Raw genomic sequence first — 15221 nt, forward strand, 5'->3', positions numbered from 1 at the left:
AGGAGGAGAGCATTGAGTAGGGGATGTAGGGTGGGGGCATCTCCCTGCTCAGGCCAGGGGATTAGCAGATACCCTTGTAAGCAAGACCCCCTGGTTTCTGCACATTTTCTCCTTTCAAACGGGGTACAAAAGTACCTCAGGTGAAAGGATGAGGAGGTTTTTTTCAGTGTCTTTATTGTGGGGAAAAAAGCCAATTAGTGTCAGCTTAAGCCTGGCCCAGCTAAAGGCAGTGCTGTCTGGATAGTACTGGAGACACTGGCACTCAGGAGGGCATGACTGTCATGGGCCTGATCCTGGAGAAGATGTGGGATTCATGCTCAAAGTCAGCCCCAGGAGGATGTGCAGGGCTAGGCAGAGCCTGCAGATGGGCATTTCTTCAACTATAGGGCTCCTTCTACCCAGACCGCAGGAAAGGGACAAGTGCCCCCTCATGCAGCCACCACTCAGGTCCTGAGGGCCAGAGTTGTCTCCGTAGACACAGGCAGGTCAGAGGCCAGGACAGACATCCCTAGATAACTGAGATTTGAGGATTTGCAGCTGTGTTCAGTGCTTCCCAGGGAGCCTGTGTCCATAGCCAGGCCTCACCAGCATGGGCCAAGGAGGCCAGGTACCTCTGGCTACCCTCTCCAATGTCCAGGCTCTGTCTTTTACTGCTAGCCACCATGAATATTATATAGTACTATAAGTGTTTAACTGTACATAGCACATATGAAAGCACTTTTCACAGCTATTGTTCATAGAACATGCTTATAAGCCAGAACCATAAAACCTTAATTATAATACATCAACTCCATACTTCCAAAGAACATACCTTCCCACAGGAATATCGACCAGTACTTTTCATCGTACATTCAGTCGTTCATCGTACATAGCACATTACAGTCAAATAAATCCTCATCACCACAGATATCCCCCCCCAGATAGTGGTTTCTCGCTCACCATCCTCCATGAAATCAATATCCTGCACAAGAGTGCTACTCTCCTCACTCCAGGCCCAAACACTTGGGGGTAGCTCTTCTAGTCAGCCAGAAAGTCCTTCAGCCTCGCCAGGAGCAGTGGCTCATGTTTGTAATCCCAGCACTTTGGGAGGCCAAGGCAGGCGGATCACTTGAGGTCAAGAGTTTGAGACCAGCCTGGGCAACATGGTGAAACCCTGTCTCTACCAAAAATACAAAAATTAGCCGGGTGTGGTGGTGCATGCCTGTAATCCCAGCTACTCGGAGGCTGAGGCAGGAGAGTTGCTTGAACCTAGGAGACAGAGGCTGCAGTGAACCAAGATTGCATCACTGCACTCCAGCCTGGGCGACAGAGCAAGACTCCGTGTCAAAAAAAAAAAAAAAAAGTTCTCCACCCCCTCCTAGAAAAAAATTTTCTCCTAGAAGGAAAATTTATCTGACTCAGAGAAAATTTAGACAAGAAGAGAAAATCTGTTTTCATGCTAGCACATCTTCTGAAGACAATGGTCTCTGTCTCTCATGAGCAGGGATATTTTTCCTTCCCAAATAGATGTTTCTTCTAATAGCTGAGTGGTACTTTATGTCTGTGCTGTGTTTGGAGTATATGTTTTAGAAATCCCAGGAGGCTTCGAGGAAGGCAGAGGTCAGCTTCAGCTTATACTGAGGGCCTGCTTGGGCTTCTCAAAGGTGACCAGAGCCCAGGAAGGAGGGTGACAGTGGCCCTCCTCAGCCACCCCCATCCCAGGTTTGTTGCTCCTGCTCAGATGCCATATTTTTAAAATACTTTATTTTTTACATAATACTGTCATTACAAAAAAATACAAAAAAACTACTATAAAAACATTCGGGGGTTGTCAAAGTGAGAAAACCTAAAGACCCCACCCCAGGATCTGGCTGAAGCAGTCTTCCCCCAGCTCCTTCACTATGACCTTTATACAACTGTGGGGGTGGGGTGGGATCACACAGGCATAAAAGGGCTGGAAATTCCCCACACAGCCTCCAAGGGTAAGAAATGAGTAGCTTCACATATCACAAAAGTGGGATTTGGAAGTTTGGGGGTGGCTAGGCCCTGAGTTCAGAGGTGTGGGGAAAAACCTGTGACCCTGAATCTCTTGGTGGGGAATAGCTGCCACCTGACCCCAAAGCCCTTTCCCTTCCTGATGAAGGCTGGGAGATGGGCCCTGTCCCCCACCTCTTAGCCTTAATACCTCAGGCCCCATTCCCTGCCCTCCACCCTTGAACACTCCTGAGAGCAGCAGGGAGGACAGAACCTCCAGCTCTGCAGGTGTAGGCAGGGCAGCTGTTACGGAGGCTGCTGAGGAGCTCACCCCCCTGCTCCAGATGAAAAGTGTCTCGTGCTCAAGTCCCTGTTCACAGGTTGTGAACTTTCCCTTCTTATCCTCTCTCCTTTCTCCCAGAGAGGCACAGACAGCTCTAGGTGAGTGCTTCTTGTGCATGAATATGTGTGCCATTACCTTGGACACTGTGGACCTGGGGGTGGGGCTGAGAAAGCAATGTCCTTTCTAGTCTTTTCCACCCCCAACAGCAGGAAGCCAAAGGGAAGGGAGGGGACTGGTATGAGCAAAGCTGAGGGGAGGAGGACATGCTATGTACAGGCATGGATAAGGAATCTCTACATATCTTCAAGTAGCACTCAGGTCACTCTCCAGCCACTGCAGTGGAAACTGGATTGAAAGCTAGTGACATGAACATTGACCCCTGGCCTGGGCTAGCTCTCCCCACCTCCCTCCCGCTCCCCCCAGGCAGCCCAGCTCTGAAAGGGGTCAGGGACAGGAACATTTTCCTGAAAACCAGTGGCTTTTTTTTGCATTTTAGAAAAAGTTGCCAGTGTCCAGTGGACATCAAGCTGGGTGCACATTGAGTGGAGTGAGTGTTGGGGGTATTGCTGTGGTAGGCTCTGGACTGGCTGGGGCAGAGCCTAGGAACAGGGTAGGTGCTGCTTAAGGATCTGTCTTGTCTGTGGTGTTAATCTGTCTGGGAAGCGAACTTTGAACTCAACAATGAGGTCTCCCCGCTGAGTTGGCACTTTGGGGAAGGGAAGGCCCTCCCCACGGAGTCTCTTCACGGTGCCTGGCTTGATGACATCATTGCAGGGCAAAGGGATCACTCGGCCGTCGATAGTGGGAATGTTCACAGTGCAGCCACACAGCGCCTGGGAAAGACGAAGCAGAAAGTGAGGAAAAGGTGGGGTAAGGTGAGTGGGAAGGAAGGAAATAGACTGAGGTGGGGAAAGAATGTGCCAGCTGGCGGGAAGAGAGGGAATGTCCCCACCATCTCCCCAGCACACACACACAGCCTGACTAGGCCCCACCTCCTTGAGGCTGATCAGGGCACTGTAGAGCACGTTGGTTCCATCTCGGCGGAAGTGTGCATGGGGCTTGTCTTTGAGCACAAAGACGATGTCAGCAGGGATGTTGTCAGGTGTGGCGTCGCCCTCTTTGGGGAAGGTGATCTTGGTGCCTTCCTTCCAGCCACGCTTGATGACTATGTGCAGGATCTTGTCCTCGGTGCGCACAGTTCGCCCATCAGGGTTGAGGCGACGCCTCGTGATCTTCATGCGCTTGGTGGAGCCATGGTAGATCTCCTCCAGGGACACCCGCAGCTCGTGCACCACTGGGGGGTCCTGCACCTTGCGCCGAGGGTACAGTGGTTCTGGGGCTCGCCTTGGACCCCTACTCAGCCCATTGAAGCCAAAACGGCCGAAAGCACCAAATGGGTCCTCATCTTCATCCACATCCATGTCATCTGGGTCAAAGCCACTGAAGGGCCGAGTGGAGCGGCTGCTGGCAAAGAAGATATCGAAGGGGTTGGAGCCACCAAAGAAGGAGGCAAAGGTGGCATGGGGGTCCCCATGAAAGGTGTAGTGAAAGGAGCCACTGGAGCCACCTGATGTGCCACCGCCGGTCTTCAGGCCTAGAGGGGAGGAGAAGTTAGGGGCAGTGTGGCTTATTCTGGCCCCATCCCAGTGTCTTCCCCCTGCCCTCTAGCTCCCAGTTCACAGGCTTAGAGAAAGAAGCAACCTTTAAATCCCACAGAGAGGGCCAGGCTAATAGAGTAAGAAAGGCTTCTGGCAAGATTATCGTCCATTCCTAATTATATATTTAATAACGATGCACAACTTGAGATTCAAAGAGGCTTGCTTACCCAATAGGTGGAAAAGCCAGGACTAGAGGACTTAGAGGATGTGACTTCCAGTCCTGTAATCTTTTCCACATACTCATGGTCCAAAGATGTCTCAAAAAGCCTTGAATGACTAGCCTGGTGTCACATTACAAGTGATACTTGGTTCCCAAATCTTTGCTTATCTCCAAAGACATATAGGACAAGGGGCCATCAGACAGGATGTGACCACAGAGGGGGCTGGTAAGTGAACAGTCACAAATAGGGTAGGGATCCAACCCGGGAGGAAGACCACTTTCACTCTGCTTCTAGCAGTGTTTCCTCTTTCCCTGACCCCTGCTCAAATGGGAAATCAGGAAGCCTTAAAAAGTGGGAAAGCTCATTAGCTTGGAGATGAAGAGCTATTTTTCTAGAAAAAGTTTTTAAATGCTTTGTTCCCACACTCTGCTTGGTGTTACACAACTTTAGGGAGTGTCATTCACACATTGTACAGACATAGACTACAATGGGAATGGAGCTCCCTGGAGTTATACAACAGCGAACGCCATACCCCACACCTAATGTTGAGCAACCAAAATGCATGAATGGGCTGGCACATGGCAGTGGTGACCTTAGCTGCTCTCTCTGTCAGGTCCTGTCTAAGGGGCTCAGATTCCTGGAGGCAGCCTTCATGCACAGGAGGGGGTGCTGGCAGTAGTGGGGGATGTGGGGAGAGGGTTCACACTGAGAACTGCTCCGGAATACGGAGACTATGGGTGGGGTCCAGGCTAGGAAAGAGACCCTTCTCTTTGAGGCCGTTTATCTAGAATTTCAACTGATCATGGAGATCTGAGCCTAAATTAGCCTCTTATTTCCTGGGTCCACAAGGGCAGATTTGAGTTTCACTAGAGAGGCCAAGTGGCAGACGGTTCAGGGACTTGTGGCAGCTGCCTCTTCACCCCTCCCCCAAGACCTAGGATCTCTCCTTTCCTTCTATCGAGGGGCTGATTATCAAGCGAGTTCAAGCAGCCTGGCAGAGCTCAGTGAGAGAGGGAGGGAGGCTGGACTGATGATGACGGGAAGGGGTAATTCTCTCTATAGGGATTTCTATTCTTCCACTACCACCCCCTTTTCAAGCTGGGAGCAACTTGTCCCTAGCTGGAGCTGCACACAGAGTCTGTGTGTATAACTGCTCTTATAATAAATGGCTGCTGGGGATTGGGCAGGGTGGACAGAAATATAACCAACATTTCTAAGCTGCTTCTCCCTCCCCAGGCCATGGAGGTCCCCTTAAGGCCATGCCGCATCCTCAGGGGCCTTCCTGGGATGGGGTTCTGCATCAGAACCTGGCGTCTGGACCCCTTCACTTAGGCAGAAGGGGTGAAGTATCTCGGGGGAGCTCTGCCAGCTCCTGCCTTCTTTCTAAACAAAGGTGAGGCTGAATGGAGGAATGGGTGCAATTCCAAGACAGGTCACATGGTGGCATGGTGTCTGCACTGCTTCCCTCTTTTCCACTCCTATCCCTCCCATCCCTCCATGCCAGAGAGAAAAATGTCTTAGCTGAAAGAATACTGGGGGTTCCAGCCGGTATCTGGTGAATCTGGGAGTTGGCACGTCTAGGAGGTAGGCAGGAAGAATGGAAGGAACCGGCAGCATGGAGAATAGGAAAAGGGAGTTGGGAGGACGAGGGTTCACAGAGGGGCATGGAACACAAGGCCAGGACGAGGGGAAGAAAATAACCTTCTTATCTACATATGATTAGCCCATTTAGTTTTGAGGATAGAAAGGGGAGGGTGAAGAGGAGGAGAATGTGAAAGAAAGGTGGATTCTGTTGGGGAGGAAGGACAGTTCTTCCCAGGAAGGAGAGTCCTCAGCATGACAATGTCTCTTAATATAGCCTGACAGGTGCCTGTGGCTGGCGGGTGGCAGGCAGCCCTGAGGGGCAGGCCCAGAATTAGCAGCTACATCATGGCCGTGGGATGTGCTGGGAGGGGCCTCCCTCTCAGAGGCTTTATTTGGGCCTTTCCTGCCTCCCACCCCATGGCCACCAGCTACCCCAGGGAAGGGGTAAGATGCCAGCAGCAGTTCCCCTTCCACCCTTGGATCCCTGCCACTTCCTCTGGGAGGCAAAGCTCCACCTCTGTTCTGCTGGCCAGAAGCAGGCAGGGCCGGGGGAGAGAAGGGGAAAACCATTTCTGCTCAGAGCTCTGGTAGTTAATTCCCAGGCTGCTTAAGGGCCAGACTTTTATGCTGATGAATGTAAATGCTCTGTCCTCAGAGAGCCACACACTCCCTCTCCCCAACCTTCCTCATCAGCCAATGAAGCAGCGGAGACTTCAGGCAGGACTAATAAGGCTGGGAAGGAAAGAAGGGCGGGGAAGGCCTCTGGCTCTTGCTTCAGACCTCTCTAAGGCCTGAACCCGAGGAGGGAGGGGGCAGAGAGAGGCGGGGAGAACTAGGGTGAGCTGAGCTGGGTAGTGGGTGGGCTTCTCTCTTCTCTGGGTGACAGTGCTGGAAACCCTTGCTGCCCTCACCCCCTCCACAGCCTCCAGTTCCCCGCTACACAAACTGGTGCACCTGGGACCCCTACCAAGCGGAGGGGTCCGGGATTGGGCTGGAGTGCTGCCCTCTTACCTTCCTCCCCATACTGGTCATACAGGCCCCGTTTCTTGGGGTCACTTAGCACATCATAGGCCTCTGCAATCTCCTTAAACTTCTCCTCAGCGTTGGGTTCTTTATTCTTGTCTGGGTGGTACTTCAAGGCCATCTTCCGGTAGGCTTTCTTGATCTCATCCTCGTTGGCCCCCGATGGGATCCCAAGAATCTTGTAATAATCTTTTCCCATCACAGCCACTGGACCAGCACTGGTCTCCTTGTTTCTGAAAGAAACCCAGGGCCAAGACTTGATGCCTTCTCTTCTGCCCCAGCCCTGTTCCTGATGATCTTGCAATCCCTAAATGACTCCCTGGGTAACCTTCAGCAGGTCATGCCTGTTCTGTGGGCCTGTGTCCCCCCATCTGTAAAATGAAAGGTTTGGACTAGATGATCTCTTCTGGCTCTGACATTCTAGAATTCTGTGATTCCGTCCTCACCTCCTGGGTTTTCCCAGCAGGAAGCTGAAGGTTGTGGCCCACTCTTGGGGCTAGGCTGAGGCCCTGGTCCTTGGGCCAGACTGAGGACCCCTGAGAGGCCCTGCTGAGTGAGGTGGCACCATGGACTGAGCGACCCACACACAGGAGCTGGCGAAGGTCAGTGTAACGGGTGAGGTCACCTGAGCATCGTGGTCTCCTACGCCACGCCTCAGGCATGGTGCCCAGGCTGAGGGCAGCTGGGGCAGTGGCCCAGGACCGGGAACAGGCCTGGGTCTTCCGCCAGCTGTCCTGGCCAGCCAGACTGAGTCAGGGAATGGGTGTCTGGAGTCCTGTCTGCCATTGGAGACCCCAGGCCTCCCCGCCCCCACCCCTCTGACGATGCTAAGCCTCACGTGTGACTCAGATCACAGGGTGACTCACAGCCTTTGGAAACTGCTGTTTCCAACGCCCTCATTAGCAGGGGGGGCGACACTATCCTTCCCCCAACCAGGGCAACAGTTCCCTTTACTCATTTGCCAGCGTCTACACACAAAACTGTGAGGGCTGTGCCGCCTAAGCACCAGTGTGAGTGAACAAAAGCATCCTGGGGACAGGACTTTTTAACCCCAGCTGTTAGGAGACAATTGGGCACTAACCAACCACCATTTCCTTAATACCTCTCCTAGCCCCACCCCATGCCCCCAGTCCACCCTGTGGTTTAGGATCTGGCCCATCGTCAGACCCATATTCCTCTGAGTCCCTTTTAAGGTGGGTGCAGGAGCATTTGTTATAAGAGAAACGTACAACCCGAATTCTTCCATTCCAGTCTCCCTCTATCGGTGTGTCTGTGGTGGATATCAGGGGAAGGGGGACTTTCCTGTAGCTAGAGCTCTCTGGGGGATGGCCAGAAGCCATTCTCAGCCCTTCTGAGACTTGGTCAACCCCTGCCAAAGCCAGGAGAACCAGAGTCTTTCTAGCAATGTCCTAGGCTGGCAGCCACAGCTGAGACCTGCCTTTCTGCCTCTGACTGCTTCACAGCAGGGAGGTGTACAGGGTGTCCTTGCAGGAGTGAGGGCTGTAACCGGGTAAGGGGGAGGCGCCCAAGGCCCTAGGTGGGCAGGGACAATGGCCCTCACTGCTGCCCCCACAGGCCCTGCTGCAGGTGGCTGGGTTGACTCATGGTTCTGGGAGTCACCTTTCTCTGACGAAGAAAAGTCTCCACAAAGGCGGGTACTCCCCCATTGCCCCCCACCAGCATGTCACGTCTGTGGGGGAGACGGGGTGGGGGGTGGGGTTGGGAGAGGCAGAGAAGAAAGAGCACCTCGTTGGGGGGGGGCAGCCGTTTTCGGAAATGGCAGCAAAAGCCGTCTGAGAGGGAGCGGGGGGGGGGGGGTGGTCTGCCATTTCTGCCTCAACTCACACCTTCTTTCCCCTGGGACTGGGAAAGAACCCTAGCACACCAAGAGGGTGCCCCTAGAGAACGAGAGCAGCTTCCAGGCAGAGGGCCAGTGGAACGGCTCACCAGCCACCCACCTCCTTTTGGTGTCCCTGCATTACCTCCACACCCGGCCAGCTTCCTCCCTGGTACCCACCTGCTAGCTGCTCTAGGCCCATACATCTCTTGCCTCCGCAGACACAGGGCAAGCTCTTTCAGGATCTGCCTCCTTTTTCTCTTTCTGCTTTCCTCCCTCCTTCCCTTCCCCCCTACCCACAGGCCACGTGTTGGAATGACAAAGGAGCCCCATGGCATGGCACTGCCTTTGATGGAGAAGAATGAGGAGGATGTTAAGGTAGAGGCAGGAAGGAAAAATGGGGAGAAAATGGCGAGGGGGACTGTTGAGGTACAGGGAGGGGAGATGGCTGATACAGAAAATGAGGTACTGATGGAGGGGGATGAGTGACAGATGGAAATGGCTGAGGTGGAAAATGGGTTAATGATGGGTTGAAAGGGAGGAATGTCGAGAGTTGAAATAATGGAGGAAATGTCTGTGGAAAATGGATACCTGAAGGGTTTGAGAAAAGAAGAGGAATGATAAGGGGTGCAATTCATTCAAATATGTGGGTGAGGCCGGAGGGGGGTTCCTGTATGTCACAGAGGGGATGAGGATGAGGTGGAGGAAGCAGGAAGGCAATGGAGGGGATGGCCGCGTGGAGGGTTTGACTGGGTATGGGTATGAGTGCCCTTCTCCGGAGGGACTTACCGAAACTTTACAAACCCATTCAGCGTCCACGCTCGAAGTTTTAAGGGCTCCAGCTGAATTTTAAACATCAAGCTGGCTAAGAAGTCTTCTCCCCAGGAGTGTGGGAAGCTCCGGAAAGCTCCTCGGGCCTGCAGTGGGGGTGCTGCTGGGGGTGGGCAGGAGAGCACTGTGCGCTTAAACATGCCCAGCCAAGCCCCTCACCTCTGATCGCTCCACCGGAGCCGGCCTGAAGTGCTGCAGCTCTGGAAGCCACCTCCTTGGACTCTCAGAGGCGCGTGCCCAGCAAGGCCTGTCTGGCGCAGCAGGTGCCGGACCTGATCCCCAAGTGTGGAGAGTGAAGGGAGAAGACCCGCGGCCACCTGCTTTCAGGTGCAGCAGTGTCTGGCTGGCTGTGAGCGGCTGTATGGCAGTGTGTCAGTGAGGCTGGGAGTGCAAGCGTGTGTTTGTGAGTGGCAGCGTGTATACCTGTGACAGGTGTGATTGTGAGGGCCCGAGAGGCAGTGAGCTCCTGTCGCCTCTCACTGGGGAGGACCCGACCCCAATCCCCAAGAACCTACTCAATGAAGTCACTGACGGGAGTCTCCTCCCTCGCAGATGGGCGGGGCAGAGCGGAGCTCGGCCGGGACAAAAGGCGCGGCGAGGAGAGGAGGGGAGGGGGCTCGGGCGGGGGAGGGTGGTCGGTGATGTCACCCGCGCTGGCTGGCTGGTCTGCTCACAGATGCCTCCGCCCCACAGAACCCAATCTGGTCCGGTCCGACTCGACCCTCCCCTCCCCTCCCCTCCCCTCCCCGACTCAGACGCTGGCCGCCCCCTGTGACAGCCAAGCCCGGGTCGAGGACTCCGAGCACCCTGCAGACCCCGGGGCCCCGCATCCCCAAGGCAGCAGAGCCTACGGGCCCTCAGTGTCCCAACCCCCCGACACCAGGAGCCCTGGCTTCACGACGCCCCGCTCCCGGGACCCCCGAGTCCTGGCTCGGCGCCCTCACCGGTGAGGAGCTGCGGGCGCCGCCGTGGTCCGTGAGACAGCCGCTGCCCCCTCCCCCGGCTCCGGCTCCGCCGCCTCCACCCGGGACAGGAGTCGCCTGCCCGCCGGCCGCCGACAGCGGGACCGGGAGCCCGCCCCCACGGCTCCGCCTCCGCGCCGCCCATTGAACCGCCTTCCTGTCACTCAGCTCAGCCTCTACTGTGATTGGGCAGTTTTCAACAAGCGGCTTGGTGATAGCCGCCCATCCTCCGCCCCTGTCACCCGGCCACACGCGCACACATTCCAGGCAGTGATTGGTGTGGATCTGATTGGCGCCCTCTGGGATCACTCAACCACGCCTCTTTGCCATCTTGTCGTGCCATTGGTGAAAAAGACAGAGGGCGGCAACCTCGCGCGCCCTTTGATTTTATTGGTTCGTGCCTGAGACTCAGACCCGAGCCCGGGGGCAAACTATATTAGTCCAATCTCCGGGTTGAGAAGGTGGGACGTACTGGCCACTGCTCGAATCCCAGGAGAACCTTCTGGAACCCTTGCGACGTCAAAGGCAGCCTTAAAGGAAAACTGTACCCACCAGTTGGCCGTGCGGCCGTGCATTCTTTCCTTTCTTCATTGGGGGGCAAGGGGGAGAGAACAGTGCACTCTGGGAGGTGTAGTCCCTGGACCGGGGCCAAAAGGTCAGCACTTCTTACTCGCCTTTCAGCCAACGGTGTAACCACCTCAAGCTGACCTCATTTAGCTTTACCTTATCCTGACCCCGCGGTGGCCTGATGTGACCTAACGGAATCTCTAACAGACCCCACGGATGCCGGGTTTCAGAGCCCCCCGGACCTCTCCCCCGAGGGAAACGCATGGCTCTGCCCAGGCCGGTGCCTCCAGGAATCTCCCCCGCCCACCCTCTGTACAGCCCCTCATCCTCGCGCCCCTCTTCAGCGACCCCGCGGTCCCCATTTCAGTCCCCCTTCTAATCAGTCTCTCATCCTGCTTCCCCCTGGAATGCCTGTGTTTTAGCCCTTTCCTTCTTGGCCCTCGATGATCTGTCTTCCTTCCCGCAGTGATCCGTTTTGTCTTATTCTTGGTTCTTTCTTTACACCGCGATCTCCTATCCTAGCTCTCCCCTTTCATCTTTCATCTCACTCCCCAAGATCCCCTTCCTTAACACCCTCAGAATCTCTAGTCTCCCCCACCCCCCATTAAGTCATTAGATCTCAGCCCCAGTGTCCCCGATGCAGGGAGCAGGCGGGGCTGCGGAGGCGGTCGCCAGCGGAAGCCGCCACTCGAGCAGACACGGTGCCTGGCGCCCACGTCACTGTCTCCCAGGCCCATCTGTGCTCGAGGGAGCGGGGGTGGGGAGGGAGTAATTTGGGGGTGAAGTGGGGGAGGGGAGTGCTGGGGGGTTGATGATAAAAGAAGGGTCAGGCCAGAAGCTCTCCTTTACTTCTTTCTTTCCTATTTTCCAGAGACAGAGTTTGGACACCCATGAGGTCTTGCTAGAAACTGCGGCTTGAGTACCTGGGCCAAGAGCAGAGCAAGGGGGTGGGGGGGGTGCCAGGGTCCTGGGGTCATGTCTGTAGATTCTTCACTACCTACCTTCATGCCAGGAGTCACTATGGGGCTCCCAAGGGTAAAGGGGCATGAGGTGTGAAGGAAGAAAGAGACTTGGGGTGAGAGGAGGATGGAAAGGAAGTGGGGTTGGGGGCCAGGAGGGGAGCAGAGATGGGTGATGAATGTGGGGAAACGAGGAGCATGAGGAATTTGAGGAAATGGGGTTGAGGGAGGGGAGGTAGGGAGAGGGGGTGGTGAGAGGATGGTGAGATGGGGTGAGGGGGATGAGGGGGAGGGGCATGGGGCAGATGAGCCATAGGGTGGGAGTAAGGAGGGCAGAGGAAAGGAGGGCTGGGGAGGGGAGGAAAGGCAGGGTGGGGGATAAGGAAAGAAGGGCTGCGGAGGGGCAGGAAGGCAGGGTGAGGGATGAGGAAAGAAGGGGTGAGTAATGAAAGGATGAGGCACAGAGATGGGGTGAGGAGGAGTGAGGAAGGGGGAGGGGAGGGAGGAGGGATGGACATCTCTGTGTGACACAGAGATGGGTAAGGTGGGGTGAGGGGCCCTGCACCGCTGCTGGCTCCTCAGATCTGGGGGCTCTCACTCTTCCACCTCCAGACCCGTGGGGCCCAGGCTGTGGGTGGCTCTACTTCTTCCTATTCCAGTTCTGTCTCTTTTGCCTCCCCCAGCCTTGCCTGTGCCAACACGGAGGCAGAGAGTTTAGTCACCAGCCTTTACCTGGCCCCTGCTAATGCTAAAGTGTAGGCTCGGACCTTTGAGGGTGCAGGACTGTGCCTTCAGGTGTTGGTGGCACGGACTCCACTGTTTGCCTAGTCCTCGGTTCCTGCCCTCAGTCCCATTGTCCTGGGTGTCACGTGTGTGTAGTGCTCAGTGTGGCATGGACTGTGACAGTGTGGTCTGGAGTCTATGCACCTTGTGAGCTTACACGCCACACTCATGCCTCATCTCCTTTGTAAATGGGGATTGGTGCCTCAGGGGGTTGTTGAGAGGGTTAATTAAGGTAACACAGGTAGTGCACTTAGTTCTGAGCTGGGCATGTAGTTTATACCCAACCAATGGTTAATTTGGTTAACTCAACCAAGTTAACCATTACTCTACATGTTCACAGATGCTGGGAGTGTGAGTGCATCTATAAATCTTTGAGTCTGATTGGGAGTTATTTGTAGTGTGGTACTGGTAATGAGATTTGTGAGTGGATCTGTGCAGTTATTTTTGTGTGGTGGTGTGCCTGATTCTGTTATATGTTGTAGGTATATGATTTTGGGTCAGTGTACATGTGTGAGTAAATGACTGTGCGGGCATGTGTCTACATGACAAAGAGTGGATAAGGTATATAGCCACTGACACATTGACACCATGTCTGCCAGCGTATGCACGCATCTGCGATCATGCCAGTCCCAAACGCCCCCACTCACCCTCCCTCCCCTTGGAGACGTCATAACCCTAGGTGTCCCTCATTTCCTCACCCTGAGGGAACCGGAACCCGTGGGCAGGGGTGGGGGTGGGTGCCAGTGAGGAGGTGTTTTAGACAGAGGCACATGTTCCCTCCCAGACTGTATAGGGAAGGGAGCCCCTATCCTGCTCACATCCCAAAGGCTGCAGAGGAAGTGCCCCCAGCCTGTTTTCAGTTCCCTGTCTTGTCACCATGGTAATGGTTGCCAGGGGTTCCCATGGTTGCTAAGATCTGGGTGTGGGAGGCTGCCAGGCCCTGTTGCCAGTAGAAACAGAGAATCCTGGGGGGAAGGAAGACTACCCTCACAGCTGCCACCTCTCTGCAGTGACAGAACTGGCCCTTGGGCCACTTCTCTCCCCCAGTTGTACCTATGAGTTGTATGTGGTAGTACTAGTGTGTGTGTGGGAGCAGGAGCGGGGGCTTTAACAGGAAACCAGAACTAGAATACTGGGATACTAGAATACTGAGGAAAAGGGGCTACTTGGCCTACCCATCATCATCCTTAAAGTTGGGAGGGCCTTACGAATTAGTGACTACCCGCCATCTCTACTAAAATACAAAAAAAAATTAGCCAGGTGTTGTGGCACATGCCTGTAATCTCAGCTACTCAGGAGGCTGAGGCAAAAGAATCACTTGAACCCAGAAGGCAGAGGTTGCAGTGAGCCGAGATCGCACCACTGCACTCCAGCCTGGGTGACAGAGTGAGACGAGACTCCCTGTCAAAAAAAAAAAAAGAAAAGAAAAGAAAAAAAAGAAATGAGTGACTATCTCCTGCTGTCCCCTGTCCCTCATATCTCTCCCCTGGGCAGTCTCCCTGTTTGTTCTTGAGTTCTTCAGTGACTGGGTACTCATTACCTGATGCTTTCTCCTGGGTGTAGGAATGCCACATTGACCCATCACCTTGGCAGCAGATGGCCTCCCTCCTGTGATCAGACTCTGAGCATCTCACCTGATACATGCTTCATGCTGACACCCAGGCCCAGACTTTGGTCCCACACTGAGTCCCAACTTTGACCTCAGCCTGAGACACAACCTGGTTATTGTCCTGGTAGAGACAGTTCCCCGAATCCAGCCTCTGCCCAAACCCTCCTCCTAGACATGGCTGAGCCCTAATTTTGATACAAAATACTTGAATTCATCTTCAGATTCAGTTCTGATCCTATACTGAACTAACTGAACATTACCAGGGATCTGACTCCCTGATATTCGCTGGCGTCTCCCTACGTGTTCTGAACCTATGCTGACCAGCCCCAAAAGGGTTCAGAGGGGTGATTTCTTGCCTTGGGATGAGAGAGCAATGTTAGGGATGACCAGCAGAGGGCGTGCAACATCAGGTTCTAGAGGCAAGCGTCCAAGAGCCCACCTGTGAGCTAAAAAAATTAAAGTTCTCGTTTTTGACGCCAAAACTTTGGGGTTATGTGGGTTCTTACAGTCATGAATCTTCTCCTTCTGGCTCACCTGGGCTCAGCACTGGGTATGCACAGAATGTGCTTAACTGTTTACTGGCATCTCAGGTCTCAAGAGGACTGAAGTCACCCCACCCCCAAATCAGCATTTCTGTCACATGCTTAATACAGCTCCACTGCCTTCCTGGTAACCAGTTATGTTTGGTCCTATTGAGCAGAAATCTGCCTCTCCACAGTGTTCACATTTCATCTTAGCCCTGTCCTTGGGACCACATTGACCTCATTGGCCCATCTGCCAAACATCACCATCTGCATCCTTCAAATCTGCTTCTCTCCAGGACCCATGCGTTCATGGATTCATCCCCTGCCTTTCTCAATTCTACTCACTAAGATCATGTTCCCCTGAATGGGTTTCAGTTTGTGGTGCCCAGTTATGATTAGCTTTTTCCAGGAGAGCTGGTGCAGGGTA

General features: G+C 54.3%; 1 protein-coding gene across 6 annotated transcripts; it reads right to left on the minus strand.

The window, feature by feature from the left end:
• Positions 1-1726: 1726 nt before the first annotated feature.
• Positions 1727-10483, minus strand: DNAJB5 (DnaJ heat shock protein family (Hsp40) member B5). Of its 6 annotated transcripts, none has more exons than XM_063788645.1 (5): positions 10335-10462; positions 9349-9490; positions 6711-6955; positions 3289-3890; positions 1727-3129 (listed from the first exon to the last, which is right to left on the minus strand). In XM_063788645.1, the coding sequence occupies exons 2-5, from the start codon at positions 9414-9416 to the stop codon at positions 2896-2898; spliced, it is 1149 nt and encodes a 382-aa protein (XP_063644715.1). In that variant the 5' UTR covers positions 9417-9490; positions 10335-10462; the 3' UTR covers positions 1727-2895. The 6 variants fall into 6 exon arrangements, with proteins under 6 accessions (XP_063644715.1, XP_063644714.1, XP_001164764.1 ...); XM_063788644.1 differs by having other exon boundaries at positions 9349-9493; XM_001164764.6 differs by lacking the exon at positions 9349-9490 and having other exon boundaries at positions 10335-10483.
• Between the last annotated feature and the right edge of the window lie 4738 nt (positions 10484-15221).

Source organism: Pan troglodytes, chromosome 11 (assembly GCF_028858775.2).
Source record: "Pan troglodytes isolate AG18354 chromosome 11, NHGRI_mPanTro3-v2.0_pri, whole genome shotgun sequence".
NCBI lineage: Eukaryota > Metazoa > Chordata > Mammalia > Primates > Hominidae > Pan > Pan troglodytes.

What these genes read in the sequence shown, in the direction of transcription:
- DNAJB5 (XM_009456539.5), bottom strand. Translation starts at nt 9,197, where the DNA reads ATGAATTGCACCCCTTATCATTCCTCTTCTTTTCTCAAACCCTTCAGG. An exon ending in TGACCAGTATGGGGAGGAAG is followed by an intron (nt 3,891 to 6,710) that starts GTAAGAGGGCAG and finishes CCTCCCCTCTAG; the next exon opens with GCCTGAAGACCGGCGGTGGC. An exon ending in CCCTGATCAGCCTCAAGGAG is followed by an intron (nt 3,130 to 3,288) that starts GTGGGGCCTAGT and finishes CGTCTTTCCCAG; the next exon opens with GCGCTGTGTGGCTGCACTGT.